The sequence below is a fragment of the Sylvia atricapilla genome, chromosome 8, assembly GCF_009819655.1.
Source record: "Sylvia atricapilla isolate bSylAtr1 chromosome 8, bSylAtr1.pri, whole genome shotgun sequence".
Classification (NCBI taxonomy): domain Eukaryota; kingdom Metazoa; phylum Chordata; class Aves; order Passeriformes; family Sylviidae; genus Sylvia; species Sylvia atricapilla.
The window spans coordinates 10383643-10399230 of NC_089147.1; the positions used below are offsets into that span (position 1 = coordinate 10383643).

A 15588-nucleotide genomic window follows, 5' to 3' on the forward strand; every position below is an offset into this window, starting at 1 on the left:
ACACTGTGAAGGAATAAGATTTAAGTGAAAATGAAGGGTCTGATGTGGTTTGTAGACTCCTGGGAATAAAAACAGCCTAAAGAACAAAATTATATATGCCCTTGCAGTAGATGCTCCTCTATGTTGATATAATGTCTACTTTCACATTAGTGCAGCACCAAGCAGACTGTAGATGCTTCTGGAGACAACTGATAGTCAGAAAAATACTAAAATCTTGGTCAAGATTTATTTAAAATGCTAAACCAAAAATATCCTACTGCACGGGGACCGAGTTAATCAAACTGTAATCAGACTCAGAGGGCTGAATTTTGACTTTCTTGTAAACAGAAACAAAAGGCTGATTTGTGGAAGGACAGAGAAAATAAAGATTTGTGCAGTCCTTAAAGATATTTCACAGAGTTGATACAGCTACAAAAACAAAACACTGCAACTTCTGCAGCCTCAGAGGCTCCAACATATACCGTATGTTGGCAAGTGTGACACAGATACTTTCAAATAACTTTGCATTAAGCTTTTTCTATAAGAAAACCATTGTTTTTTTAATATTAATTTTTTAAAAAGGTAATTTCTGCGAGCTATTTCCTTGCTCTGTACTTCCTCAGCACTAGAACCACCCCAGTCCCTCATGCTGTCACCTGTGATGCCATGGTGCTGCAGAGCAGGAGGCAGCCCAGGACGGGCAAGCACAGACCCCTCTGGGCTCAGAACAACTGCCTGGAAGGGCCCTGCCTTCTACCATGGGCCTGTCCTCTTTTCTCTCCAGCACCTGTGACAGAGACAAAAACTGTTCAACAGCAAGATCAGGTTATTTTCTTGGAGAGCTCTCAGGGTAAGCAGAACAAGAAATCCTCTCCAGCATAAATTCTTAAGAAGCAATGTGCAAAATAAAAGCATCTTCTCTTCAAGCAAGAGATGTAAGTGCATAAACAAAAGGCTGCTATATGAAATCCATCTATTTAAAATACTGTTTATTTGTGATTTAACATTAATTAGCATTACATCTATGAGCAATTTCAGATAACATTTATATATTTTTTCCACAGGACACAAGAGTTGGCTGGCTCATTCTTTATGCCAAAGCAAGTAAATAGAGGCATTAGCAAAAGGTGCAAATAGTTCACGGTTGCAGTTTAAAAAATATTTATGCACATTGCATTCATTTAGATATATTTTTAAAAAAGTTATGAAAAGCGTAGTTCACAGGTTACTGTTTCTACATATGTTGTAATACAACACAAATAATGTAGAACATAAAAAACAAAGTAAGCAACTGAAAGTTTCCACTATGATTAAAAACACTGATTCCAGTATTTAGTGACAGCTAGAAAATTGTTTCCAGGATCCATTCCAACATTGCATTATCACACTTACACGGTCAAAGCTAACCAGCCCCCAAACATGCTATAATCAACATTTTTGCATGCCAAACCACTCTCCAGCCATATTTAACAATTATATATGGTATAATATTTCAACCGGTAATTTGGGAATCACATGGATCTTAAAAGATGTACTTCCTATTGTGATGACTGATTTACAGACATTTGACACAGCGAAGAAACCCCTATGTTAATTTCTATGTTTAGTTTGTATTTACAATACAGTAAAAGTACTAAAATGACAATACAAGTAAAAATGAGTAAGTGGCAGTACCACCCTTACCCATGGCACTAGGCTCTGATTTGCTCTGGGTTCATCCAAAGGACAACACAGATTCACGAGACCCTTTTACAATTTGAATGAAACTGAAGGAAAAACCCAAAGTGTTGCACTCTGCATGAATCCATACAAATGATTAAAAACCTCTAATATGGAAATGTCACTCTGCTGATTTAATAAAAATATTCCGCAATCCATATCATATATTTAAAAAAAATAATCACCAAACTTTTACTTTCTTTGTCTCCTCCTATTTCCCTACTATTTCACTTTCCCTTTTAACATTTTTGTTTCCTTCATTTGGTTATGTTAAGAGATTATTTTTCTTCATTCATTAGCAATACCATGAAAGAGAAAAAGAACAACCCACAAATAATTTTTAAACATGAATCCAGTTCAATTTTATATGCTTTTATCCTTTGATTTTGAAGCCCCTGGATTCCTGAATTATATTTAAGTATACTCTAAACCAAGCATTCTTAAATACACTCTAACTATTAAATGCTTGGTTCACATGCTTATAATACCTTTATACTGAATGGTATACAAACATTTGAACATATAAAATCTTCTTTTTGTTTTGCCAGTTAAACTAAATTATCAATGTTAAGTGTATAAAATCTCCCTTCTTGAAAAATAAGGGTTTCCCCCGCCCCAACTGATAGAATAAAAAAGAAGTTTTCAAAAATTATATTTCACTAAAATGAAATATTTGGCAAAAAAGTTATTGAATAATGGAATTCTTTAGACATTTTGTATAATTCCAAATAAACTTTCTCTTACACAGTTTTTCCCCTAGTATTATGTGCCAGTGTATAATATTCTATATGAGCTAATCTTAAAAAAGATGTAAAGGTGTGCTGTTAATATGTACCCACTCAAATAAGGGTACAGAAACACAAAATATGGTCAAAAACCACAATACAAAAATGTATGATCTGGTTTCCAAATGAGACAGCAGTTTTAAAAAGTCATATGGTCACTCAACAGTAACTTTAATAAAGACTTTAACTGTACTGAAAATTTTCAGATCTGCAAAATACTCCAAGCAGAACTTGCTGCTGAATATTGTGATGGTATTTGACCTTGCTATGACGGTAATTGAGCACCTGCCAGTGTAGTTCTACATGAAACTAATCAATGTTTCCAACCCTCATAGCAATTTTGGACACAGCTAAGTGAGAGATGAATTAATTTGCAATCAACAAGAAAGGTTTTTTTGTTTGTCTCTTTGTTTGGTTTCTTTAAAGCAAAACCTCTTCCAGTTTCTACTTGTTTAGGTTAAAAGTCCAGTTACTGCACACCCCTAACACTACACTGTTAATGGTCAACTTAAACGTTTAAAATGTGCAATATCTCCTCACAACTGAACTGCACTTACACTTCCACCTTCTCCTTCTTTTTGCTCTTTTTCAGAAAGGAGGGGGTGCGGAATTTCTTCTTTTTCTTTGAAGGGGATTTGGAAGGTGACCCTTCAGGGGATAGGGCTTCTTCTATCTTTTCAGAGCCTTTAATGGTGATCTCTACGCTCTCCACAGTACTCATGGTTAACTGACTGACCCTCGTAGTGAGATCTTCTTCCACATCATGTGCATCTTCCTTCCCATTCACCACCACGACTGGCATCTCCACAGATATTAGGTTGGCATCCTGGCTGTAGAAATCTTCATGATTTTCTGAAAGAGCAAAGGATTTTGGAATTACTTATGTACACTTTCATGCAAAAAACCCCAGTATTGAGACAAAGCCTGCGAGTCTGGACTGTGATCCAAGGACTGAAACCCGAAGTGCTTAGATGTGTTTTTTCCCCTTTATCCACAATCTTAGTTGCTGTAGGCAGACAATACAGTCAAAATGTCATTAAGGGAGAAGGGGCTGAAAAATCTAACCTTATCTCTGCCAGGTGCATGCAGCTCAAGCTGCATAGAATATGTACATATATAGTCTACACAGCATACACAGCCTCAAGCACAGTCAGAATTACATTTTACTGCAAGAGACTGATTTATGAAAACACATCAATTCCATAAAGAAGGCATTGGAGAACTTGCCTTTTAAAATGCCTACTTAGACTTCTGGAAAAGTCTTAGGCAAAAGAACTATTCTTAACATTTTCAGTAAAATGAAGTATAACGTCTATTTGCTCCATCTGGTTAATATCTAAGTTTCAACATGCCCTGAGTTGTTTTCTGTTTGTGAGAATTATGTATTAGGAAAAATCGAGGAAAAAAAGTTTCTGGACAGAGTACCACCCAAACTTTGCAAAAGAGGGCTCCTTTTGACTCAGTTGACTTCATGCAAGAGTAAAAGTGCGGCAGAAGAGTCAAGGACTTGGGTTATTGGAGCCCTTTGCATTGTACAGAAATTGCATGGAATACCTTCTAATCTTTCTGGGACATTTTGCGGGGATTGAGTTTGTGACTGAATTTGTGACACAGATGAACCGTCATCTGAGAATAATTCCTGTTCAGCATCTGCAGGACAAGATGTGAGTTAGTAGCCAAGCAAAAGTGAAAATCAAGCAAGAGTGTCAGTGCTGGTGCTACAAGATTTACAGGACTGCTACAGCTTTGTGTTGCTCATGCTGGCAACAGCACACAGTTACAATACACAGTTGAAACTCTAAAGAATTATGGATTTGCTTTATCTGTTAAAAGTTGGTATATATTAGCTCTTTATCTGAAAGCATTAAGTGTCAGGGTTGCATTCCAAGTAGCATGCCCCATGGTTTTATCTTGTCACAATCTGCTGTAACCTATTATACTGTGTCCTGAGTGTGACATATAGCAAAGTTGTTTTATTACATGGTATTAGTGAAGAAGAATTCATAATAAGTGCTATTATTAAAAATTAAAATCATCCCTGAATTAGTAATTCTCCATGAAGTAGGAGTACAGGAAGAAGATGTGAAAAGTGAAAGTAAACGAGACTTGCACACTGAGAGAACAGAAGTAAAATTAGAGAAACCAGGGCCAAACATCTCAGTAAACTTTTGCTCAGCTGGGCACAGTCTTGAGCTACTTGATCTAATTTTAATATCAGTTCTGAGGAGGAGTTGGACTAAGATGACCTTTGTGGACTCTTCCACCTTAAGTTATTCTATGATTCTGACACAAAAACTCATTATGGTTAATTGTGTTTTCATCAACCTCGTTTCTCTGCAAACCTTTAATTGCTTTAATTTCAGCACTAACTAAACTAAAAGAACAAACCACATTTAACAAAAGAATTCTACCACCTCAAGGAATGATTAGTTCTAAGCTAGTTGCCAGCAGTATACGCTAATAACTAACACGTACACGATTTTTTACAGTAGATATTTTCAAGCTTATTATTAAAATGTCAACCCCAGCAATTCAAACCACACTGCTGACCTTCCAACCCCTGCTGCTTGCGCTCTATGGTTTTCTTGTACTCTTCCAGTTCCTTTTCAGTGAGGTGGCTGAACGGGTTGGGTGGTGCTGGCGGCGCGTGCTCATCATCAAACTGCACTGGCTGGGAAAGACAAAGCCACAGAATTTTACAGTTAAAAAATAAGAACCAACAAGCAAAATGTGCAGGTCTTCTTTTTTCGGTTTTTTTTGGCCAAAGTTTGGCGACAAAGTTTTGGCATGGAATGCAGAATTAAAACACAGATGTACTAAGTGTTGGAGAGCTGGAAACTCTTAGAAGTATAGAATTCCAATTCACCACAGTATGTTGGATAACCTTATTAGTGGTATCTATAGTATTTGGAAGTATATTCTAATCAAGAAAAGATTAATATGGGCAGGTAAGAAACTGGAAACCCTCTCTGCCAATAAGAAGCTTGTTTCTAATGAAAGCTGTCTTCCACATGGTCACATCCCACCTTTTAAAGTCAGCTATTTCTGGGACTCAATTGTTATCATAAGTATCACTTCCACAGACTAATGAAGGCTATTTTTGGCGCCATGCATTCCAAAGTTCTTCTTATCTCACTTAAATGATCTTAGACAAGGATCCTACTTCATTAATATTAATGGTGGCAAACTTAACTTGTACATCTCAGTTGGAAGCTCACTTTTTAAACCTTTAAAATGAAACATGAATAAGGTGTATCACACTCTAAAAGTGGCATTAAAAGAATCAGTTCTAACAAAACATTTAGAATGAAAATGGCCCAAGCTGACATTTGAAAGACAGGCAGCCAAATAACCTGAACATTTGTAAATTAGTTAATTATGTTGTACTCACTGAACTTGGCTTTTTATCCACAACAATCCCTGCGAGCAGCTGAGACTGAGGTCCTGCTGTCTTTAGGTCGTATCGGTTTTGCTCCCTTATCTATAGAGAGAAAATAGATCAGGTTAGAAACAGATATTTCTCTTTAACAAATCCTATGCCCATCAGCTTTGGAAAGTCACTAACACAAGCAACAGTGAATGGCTGGAGAATCAAGTTGTGTGCTGATGCACCTAAAAATTAAGAACTCTTCTTCCACCTCTGAATACACAGCATATGTTGTTTGGCTCTTTCAGTACTCACAAATATTTACTCCAGTCCCAGCTCTTGCACTTCATGTGCAAGCCAACATTTAGAAATAAGCTCCCAGGAACAGTCCCTCTCCTCTCCACCACATAGAGGACACATGTTCAGCTACTGGAGAAAACTCTTTGGTCACAAATGTTGGCAAAGTTTTTCCTTCTGTGAATAATTTATTGTTTTGCCTGAACTAACAGGCCTAGCTTTTAATCGTCAGAACTTAAGAGATTGACAGATCATATATAAATACCAACATAGATCATATAAAAAATGCTACAGCAGAGAAATAGGAATAAACTTGCTATGAGCCAGTGACATGCATGAATTTAACAATCATTGCCTGGGAGATGTATTAATTATCTCTGGATGATTAGAGGGTGCCTTTCCAGTTCTGAGGAAGGGAGTTGCTCATTCTAACTCCACTTCAGTCCCCAAGGACTCTGATACAGTGCTTTCCAAGAAAAAAAAATGCAATCAAATGAAAAGTGTTCTGAATATCTGTTAACATAGTTATGCTGAGGGTGGAATATTTGGTCAGTCTGATAATCAGTGTCTTTCATGCTGGAAGGGAAAAGCAGGGAGATATTTCTGTTTACTGAGAGGTCCAACAATAATCTCTCGTTTTCTTTTTTTTACTGCCATTAGAAATTCCAGCTTAACAAGCACTAGGCAAATTAAAACAGAACAGAACAAGATTAGAGTCTGAGATTGAATCATGCTGCAGATGACGCACAGAAATTCTGTTGGTGTTGATACCTAATTATCTACTAAATAAAGTGCTAAATAACAGGAGCTACCATTCCAAATCTATAATTTCCAGAGTTAACATTTATCCTTCATCAGACTATTGCACTCAAAATTTAACTATATAAATATTGCATATGTATCTACAGATTTTATGTAAATGACACATTGAAATACATGTTTTTGGTGCCAAAAATCACATATAGTGTAAGAACCTTCTTAATAAAATAAAAACATTTGAAAATGTTATTTTACCGCTCTGCTGAATCATTACTTGAACATTACTTGAATTTTATTTGGAAATGTTACAATTTTCAGTTCATTACACTTCTTTTACCTTATTTCTCTTTTCCAACACTTCACTTGGGTTTGTGTTTAGAGGAACAAATTGGTTTGGATCTTCAATTTTGATTGGCGTTCCTCCACTAGTCTTGGAGGAGTCATCAGCTTTCATCCACTTAAAGACCGGGGGAAAAAGAAAAGATAGAAGCTAAAATACCCAGTATGATGGAAAAGAACAATTCTCTGTGTTGTCTTACTGTTAAAGAGAGATATCAAGAAAGGACTTTCTGACTTTACTCTCAATTCCACATGACACCTAAAAAATAATCCCAACTCCTTTACAGGTTTGTGTGTTTGGCCAAGAGGATTTAAATTGCCATGAACATAACTACTTTTTGTAAATACTGACATACATTCCTGAAAAATGCAGTGTTAGCTGTGTACTAATGATGCTGTGCCTAGAAAGGATCACACTTTCTAGTAACTGGCATGTAGATCCAGAGCCCTTATTCATGCAACCAACTTCCCCCTCTGCTGACCACACACTGACTACAGTTTTGTTTTTTTTTTCTTTCTCAAGCAGGGTTCTGAGGATGTTTTACCCTAACTCAAGATTAGAAACCTGCCAGCCTGCCAGCAGGAGGAGCTGATGCTTTTACAGTTGTACTGGGAATAGCTGAAGAGCAATAACACGCTCTGTAGTCCCTCGAGGGCCACCTCTCTGCAGGCTGGAAGCTAAGTGTAAGCATCTTGCTGAGCTGCAGGAGGGGGAAAATCTTTATCATCATTTAAAGCCTGTAGCACGAACAGACCTTTTGAAAGCTGTTTTCAGTAGGCTCACAAATAGAAAAGGGGCAGCAAGAGATGAATTAGAGCTTGTGTCTCCCTCATATAAAAATAGAACAACCCACGGGTGACTTAAAACCTTACTATATTTGTGCTATATAATAGCACAAGAAGAAGTGGTAGAAAAACTGTTTTCTACTTCAGGAACAAGAAGAGATGGTTAGAATTGCAATATCATTGTTAAATTTTATCATAAAGTGGTACTCTTACAGTCAACCCTTCTCCTCAAAGAGAGGAAACCCTTAGTACCAATGTCATTAAGGCTCTGAAAAGCCTACTTTAATTTGCTCAATAAACTTATTTGCTAATCCTATTCAAGATTTCCTCATATAAACTGTGCATAACCTACTTTCAAGTCGGGCAAAACCGAAGTGACTGTCCAGCATATCAACCTACCGTGATCTTAGTCCTGGGACTGGTTTCCCCGTTCCAGGACTCCTCAGGCACATTAACTTTCAAGTACGTGTTTGGAGAGTTCAGCCATCTTGTCTTCTCTCTCTGTTGCCTCTGTGCAAGGAATTTCAGGGGGGAAAGTGGGACTGTATCATCTTCAAAGGAAAAGGCAGTCACAGTGGCTGGGATCTCAACATCACTCTTATGTCTGGGTTTTTCCCTGACTAATGGTTGCCTATAGGCATAGCCAGTTCTGTATCCCTGTGGAGAAGGAAAACAAGAAAAGAATGCTTGTAAAAATTAAAGATTTTTACTATTAAGTTACTATACATTGTAAGATGGTGGGACAAAATTGAAGCTCAAAGCATTATAAATTCTTATTAAGACAGAATACTGCTGTCAGAAACAGTATGACTGAAAATATATTTACTTTATAAAAGTTAATCCTACACTCAAAACCATACAGGATTACATAGGTACAACCAGCAACGTGCTCTCACCAGGTTGTCCAGCATCCTCATGAGTGCTTCAAATTCTTGCTCCCCAACTTTCCATTTTTGTTGTGAAGCCATATTAACTCCACCTCCTCCCATTGCTGCCACAGCATGTGTGGAAGGCTTGAACTTCTGCAGATCCAGCAGTAGGAGATTGTCTATTCCACCTGCTCCAGCTAATGCATGAACCTGGAGACATCAAGGAGTATATTTCACTTGTGAAAAAGCTTTTGTATTCTCTGCTTTTCTGAATTTGCAGCAGGAGGTTGCTTAAATACATGCTGTGGTTACTTCTCAGGCTAGTTTTCTACTGTCCAAAAAATGTATTGAAATATATAGGAAATGACTGCTACAGAAAGCATTATATAATCTGATAATAATTGAAGTTCAAAAGGAGAAGTTTCAAACAGTCGCTTTCAGAGTACCTTAAAAACATCTTTCTGCATCACAAGATTAAAAAAACTTTCATTTTTATAGCTGTTTCAAAATGAAAGAGGGCAAGGAAGGAAAGGAATGGGACCCCACCATTTACACATCCAAATGCCTCTTTGGAGGACAGGATCACTGGGGAACAAGAACAAAGTGATGAAGTTTCTGGGGATGAGCTTAAAACTTATGACAGGTGAGAACATTTTCAGTGGTCTCTCTTCACAAGTTATAGGTAAGATCTGGATACCTCACCAGGTAGCTGAAGTTAGACAGAATGGAAACAACTGAATTTGTGATTCAAGTTATTTTTAAATATGTCATCCATTACCATTACTCCAAAGACCTTATTTTAATTTGGTATCAGAAAGATGTGATCACAGAGAGAAGCTTTTCTTCTCACAACTTTCAGCTTCAGTAGAGGAGCTGGCTCTCGAGAGATCTGAAGTCACACTTCCCCATGCAGTAAGTACCAGCAAATTATTATCTGACAGATGCCCTGCATGAGGCTCACCCTGCACAGCATGGAACAAAACCTTCTGTACCCTTTGGAGTGTAACACCACTGAGACTGTGTCAGTGTTCCTGGAATGAGTATTTGTGCCATTCCCTCCACGATTCCCTGATTATTCCAGTCTCTGTTTGAACAAGTATTACCGGATTCCACAACTCCAAAACTATGTAAGAGGTCTTTCCATCTGGGATACAATCTGTAACTCTGCAGCATAGGTGCTTGAAATTAAACACTAGTAAATTCTCTCTCACCTGTGTTTCACAGGCCAGTTGCACATTAAAAATATAGTGGAATGCTTCTTCCAGTGTCTCTCCTAGTGCTACCACACCATGGTTTCTCAAGACTAATACCTGGTAAATGAAAACACTAATGTTAAATGGTAGAAACTGGAGCAGAACATGAAAATTGTTTATGAAGAGCATAAATGAGGCTGAATACCTTGCAACTGGGTCCAAGAACTTTTTGAAGCTGAATTCTCTCTTCCTGTTCATCAAGAGATCCCTGGTAGTTGTAATAAGCAACATCTCCCAGAATCAGAGCCTCTTGTGATATGGGAAGGATGCCACACTTCATAGAAGAAACCTGTTTCATGAAAATGAAATGCTGATAGCTGAGGAAAAGAGAAACTCCTAAAACTCACATCTCAACCACCCAAGGCTCAGCAAGGTGAACCTAGTTAGACAAACTCCATAGGTAGATTTTAAAAACAACCCCCTCTACCAGTCTAATTTGCAATAGGGTGACAGAGGTGCTGCTACCCACTCTAGGGATATACATATTGGAGGAAATTTTTGTGAATTTTATTCATGTTTGATTCTCAGCTTACTAAATGGTTTATCCTTTTTTCCCACATCTATGACTTCAAAAAACTAGTAGAGAAGAAAGAAATTATTAATTCCTTTTAATTTTGTCTGTAGGCAAGGAATGTGTGTATATATATATATATATATATATATATATATATGCATTTCTAGATAAAATAATAAGAATTTAGTTATTTCAAACCAATTCCTTCTGGTCTCCTTTAATTTTTATCATTATTATACAGACCACTTGAAGTTTATGTAAACTATAATATTTAAATACTGAGGTAAATCCAAACTAAGTGTAACTACTAATCAAATCACTTAAAAATGGAGCTGCATAATGCAAATGAAGATGATTTATACAGCACATTATATTATCTAGGATGCTATAAATGAATCCTGAGTAAACTATTTGCTTTACAACCTTCTCAACCTGAGTATAATAATCTCTGAGCATTAGTTTATTCTGATGCCATTCCACTGTGGTGGCCCAGCGTGCTCTCCCTCTCCATTTGATAACCTCACACTTTTATTTACCAGTGCAGAGTCGACTTTAAAACAAAAATGAAAACTGCTGTGAGGAGAAGTATGCCCTTAAGGTGAAGCTGTTTTGTTTCAGTCCGTGCCAAAGGAAGACTTACAGCAGCTGTGGCAGGGGTGTGGATGTGTATGACACATCTGACGTCGGGGCGGGTGGAGTAGATGGCCAGGTGTGGACTGAAGCCTACGCTGTCAATACTGAGGGCTGTGCTTCCCTGGTCCACTACGTCTCCTAGGATGTTCACTTTAACCTGAAAAAGGCAAACAGACAAATGCTATTCAGAAAGTCTGTGACAACTTCAGTAATCTAGAAAATACCCTTCCTTTCCTATTTAGCACCAGATTTCCCCACACACATTCAAGGCTCAGAGCACAAAAAAAGTAGAACAGCCATGAATCTGTGTGTCAATAAACCACCCCGCTGTACTAGCCCTTGATAGCTGTTGGAAGTTCAGCCACGGAAGAAGTAAGGATAAAACTCTGATAAAACATATGTTCTACCTCAGTCTAGCTGACCTTTCCTTGTTTCTGACTTTCAAAAACGCATTTTATTAACATTTCCTACATTTTAAATACAAAGATAATTCAGAGCCTGAGAAATTTCCAGTAAGAATATTCAATGCACAAGGAATTTTCAGATTCATGGGAACATTAAAATAGTAATTCCTGGATCAACAAAAAACTACATCAATGTCATATACATCGTGGTATTTTGGTTCTGTGTTTGCTATGTAATAGTATCAATCTCATTTTGGTACCCCTTTCACCTTGAGGCAGTTTCTTTACAGATATGCACTGACATGAAGAGCATATGGCAGGTTCTACACCAAAAGATGTGTGAATCAGCAGCTACCACTGCCTAAATACCAGCCTGTAACTTCACCCAGCTCATTTGCTGGGCCCCGGGAAGATTATTTGACTTTATCTCCTCACTTCTAAAGGTAAGAGGTGATTCTGATAACACTACTCCTACAGAATCATTTCACATGTGTTGTCACACTCTCAGGTTATAGAAGGCTGCTGCTACACTGAGGCTACTGGTGAACTTCATCAGTCAGGAAAACAAAACTTTGCTGCTCCATATTGAATCTGGAGACAAAGAAACAGAAAGTAAAGCTAAACCCAAGAAGAAATACTGGCAACAAAGGGTGCTACTATCTAAGCAGTTAATCAGCTTTTCATCTGGTGGGTAAATATTAAAAAAACCCAAACAACAGCGTAATTACAGAAAGCAGCCACAAAAGTATTTTAGAAAACAGGATGAGCCTTGTTGGTTATTACAGCAGGTGAATCACATACCAAATTAGAAGCTGAAGCTTCAGAAAAGGACAGCCCTCTTGGAATGATTAGAATGTGGTCATGTTCTTTGCTTACTCTTACCTGCAGAGGAGACAGGAAATGGATTACTGATCTAATTTACATTAATCAAGGGAAAAAATAATGTGAATAATAAGTAAGATTCTAAATAAGTTGTTTTTTCTCTAAAATACTTACCGAGATATAGGTATTTGGCAAATGTGCCCACCCAAACAAGTCAGCCAATCTATATAAACTGGCTAACTTGCAACGAGTAAGTTTTTCTCCCTTAACAAATGAGGAGGTATCTATCCCAGGTAGGTCATTGATGGGTGTAATCATTCCATGGCCTGAAAAACAGACAAAAATAGATGACAGCCAGCTGGACAATTAAATATATTTCCAGCTATGCCATGATCTTTCAAACGCAGTGTATTTAAATGGTTAGCAAAGCAGTACCAGCATTTATGAGATGGAATAAAGGTTTTCCTGAGCTGTCTCCTGAATCAATATCCTACATAGGACTGGACCTATGCTTTATGACATTTGTCACTAATGAAGTATTTTTACATGTTACTTTGAGGTTTTTTGTTACAGGAGAAGACATTCCTTGTGGACTTCTGACACCAGCAAAATTAATTTGAAGACATAGCTCAGTCTTAGCACTTCAACTCAGTTTTAATGAAGAAATTAGGAATAGTACAAGAGTTCTCAAACCCTTAGACAGAAGGTATCACCTCTTAACAGAGAAATCACAAAGATCAATTTTTCTCTTTGACTTGTGACTACACAAACATACCCCTCTCCCCTTCATGAATGCATGACAGACTTTTGACAGCCCACAGCCTTTCTTTAGAGGGAAAGCTAAGACCAAAAGAGGTAAAAGTCATTTTGGTTTTCAACAAAAGAAGTGTGCACTTTGAGATCTGTCCCCATTGTCTCTGGCAAACGCAGCAGAGACAGCACTGGGACACAGAGTCTCAGTAACCAACCAGAGACATGAACACGGGGTTATTTGGGCTCTCTGTTCTCTTCCACTCGTTTTGTTAAATAAACCCTGAAGTAGCATTTTGGGACCAAATCTCCAAAGATGATGAATGCTGACAGCTGCCACTGTACTTCAGGTTTGTAAGCTCCCATACGATGTCCACCCACAGACCTGAAAGACTTGAACGTCTCAGTGCTTCATAACTTGGAAAGAAGAACTTGGGTGTTAACTGTGAAATCCCAGTGATATCTTTACAAGTAGAGTGCAGACTAGAAGCTGTTCTTAACTGTGGGAGCTGTTTATCTGATAATTCAGTTTGTCAGGGTATTCTCCCCACCTCAGAGTTGGGGGTTTTTTTGTAACAATTTACATGCAAGAGTAGAAAAATAAAGAAACTAAATGGTAATGTATTTCACATCTCAGTTTATATTCATGTTAAACTCCTTATAGTATAAGGGTACAACATTTTGTTCTCTGTGTCAGTTCAACTTTTATTAACAAATTATAGAATAACTGAGTTTGAGCATTCCAACCATTTTGGGTATCATTATGCAAGTCAAAGAATTTGAGAGAAAGAAGCCTAAGAAGGCAAGTTAAGGCCACCACCTGCACTACTTCACAGCTGAAGCAAGCTCTGATAGAATTTTTATTCAAGGAAAGAGGAGATCCTAGCATTCCCAAGCCCTGTTAACAATTAAAAAGAAAGAAAAGAAAAAAAAAAGAGCAGTTTATGTGTAATTCACTTACTGAGTGGAGATGAGGAAAAACCTGTAAAAGTGCTCGCTGTAATGTATTCAGCAATCTGCTGTAATGCAAGCAGTCCAGTGGGGTTATTGCCCTTCTTCATCTGTTCTTGAATAAGGCATTCCAGATCTTCTCTAAAAGCCTGTAGAAACATTAGAGAATCATCAAGGAAACCTGGCCTTGATAATCTTATTTCTATTATAGGTGGGGCTGGTAGTTCTGCCTCTTATTAATGTTACATGAAACTTCTCCACAGACTTTGTTTTTAGCTGTTTTAACTTTGCCAGACTTAATTATCTGACCTAAATTTTGTACACTAGGTATTGGCATTTGGGGGGCGGAAAGAAGGAGTTTGGTCACAGAGGATTTACTATTTCCCAGTACACAACAAGATAAAATGTATTTTTTTAAAATTATTAAACCCATTTTTACAAGTAATTAAAGTGTTGTCCATATTTTGGAAGAGATACTTGAAATTTTATCAGGATGTGTTTCTTTCCATGCTGGATATTTTTTTAATAATGTAATCCCTGTGAAAACCCATTCAAATTCGATAAAGTTATAAACAACTGGAAAACTGGAGCTCATCCATGGTCAAGTAATACCACAGATAGGCAAAAACTAGAAGGAATGCTATCTCCTCTCTCTTTCCTTCCCCACAGGGAAAAACCCTTCCTTCGTTTTCTGAATAAAGTGACTGCAAGACCAAGAGATAAACTCTTGTAGAATATATCATGAAAAATTTTCATAGTTTCAAATTTAAAATACTGTGCACTGTGGCCAAATCTGTTCCTTTGAGATGATAAACAGATTATTCCCTATCTACAACACACCCCTGTCCTAGGACCACTGCAGCCCTGACATTCCTCGAGTGTAAATTCTGTTCCTTCAGATTTATAGGTTACATTTTCTAGCCCTCTCATTACTTCTTGGCAGCATCTTGCAGCTTTTCCCCAAACTCGCAGTACCCAAAGCTGCACACAACACGAGCTGAGGTGGGTTGTGAACACTCCTCCTGGTCCCTTCCAAAAGGACATTTGGTGTCTTTACCATGCAGCTGGCTCCTATTATAACTCCAGACTATTCCCTGTAAGTAATTGCTCCTTTCAGTTTGCCTTCCTTGGCAGAGCACTTGCTCTCAATTAAAGAAAGAAAACAGTTCTGTATGACAAATGTAATTTCTTCACTGAATTTTAATTCAGTCCTTCAAAACACCCACTCTGTTGGGCAAAATCCACCAATCCCCTGGCTCTGTTCACCAACAGGTTTTGATTAGTAAGAGAGTGCTACTGAACCCCACAAAGACATCCTCAAGACTACTTGATACAGCCTCCTCAGCTAGACAGTTGAGCCT

The 15588-nt window shown here is 37.7% G+C and overlaps 1 protein-coding gene across 3 annotated transcripts in view; it reads right to left on the minus strand.

Moving 5' to 3' along the window:
* Positions 1 to 951: 951 nt before the first annotated feature.
* The window catches only part of ADD3 (adducin 3), a 322976-nt gene continuing 308339 nt past the window's right edge, over positions 952 to 15588 (minus strand). For 2 of the 3 annotated variants that reach the window (XM_066323613.1, XM_066323612.1), the window contains 13 exons: positions 14238 to 14376; positions 12701 to 12852; positions 12506 to 12586; positions 11308 to 11457; positions 10299 to 10442; positions 10112 to 10210; positions 8928 to 9110; positions 8431 to 8688; positions 7244 to 7363; positions 5875 to 5964; positions 5034 to 5154; positions 4038 to 4133; positions 952 to 3335 (listed from right to left, as the gene is read on the minus strand). In XM_066323613.1, the coding sequence (XP_066179710.1) occupies positions 3037 to 3335; positions 4038 to 4133; positions 5034 to 5154; positions 5875 to 5964; positions 7244 to 7363; positions 8431 to 8688; positions 8928 to 9110; positions 10112 to 10210; positions 10299 to 10442; positions 11308 to 11457; positions 12506 to 12586; positions 12701 to 12852; positions 14238 to 14376 (1932 nt within the window). In that variant the 3' untranslated portion in view covers positions 952 to 3036. The remainder of the gene's footprint in view (positions 3336 to 4037; positions 4134 to 5033; positions 5155 to 5874; positions 5965 to 7243; positions 7364 to 8430; positions 8689 to 8927; positions 9111 to 10111; positions 10211 to 10298; positions 10443 to 11307; positions 11458 to 12505; positions 12587 to 12700; positions 12853 to 14237; positions 14377 to 15588) is intronic. The other variant, XM_066323614.1, reaches the window with a different exon arrangement.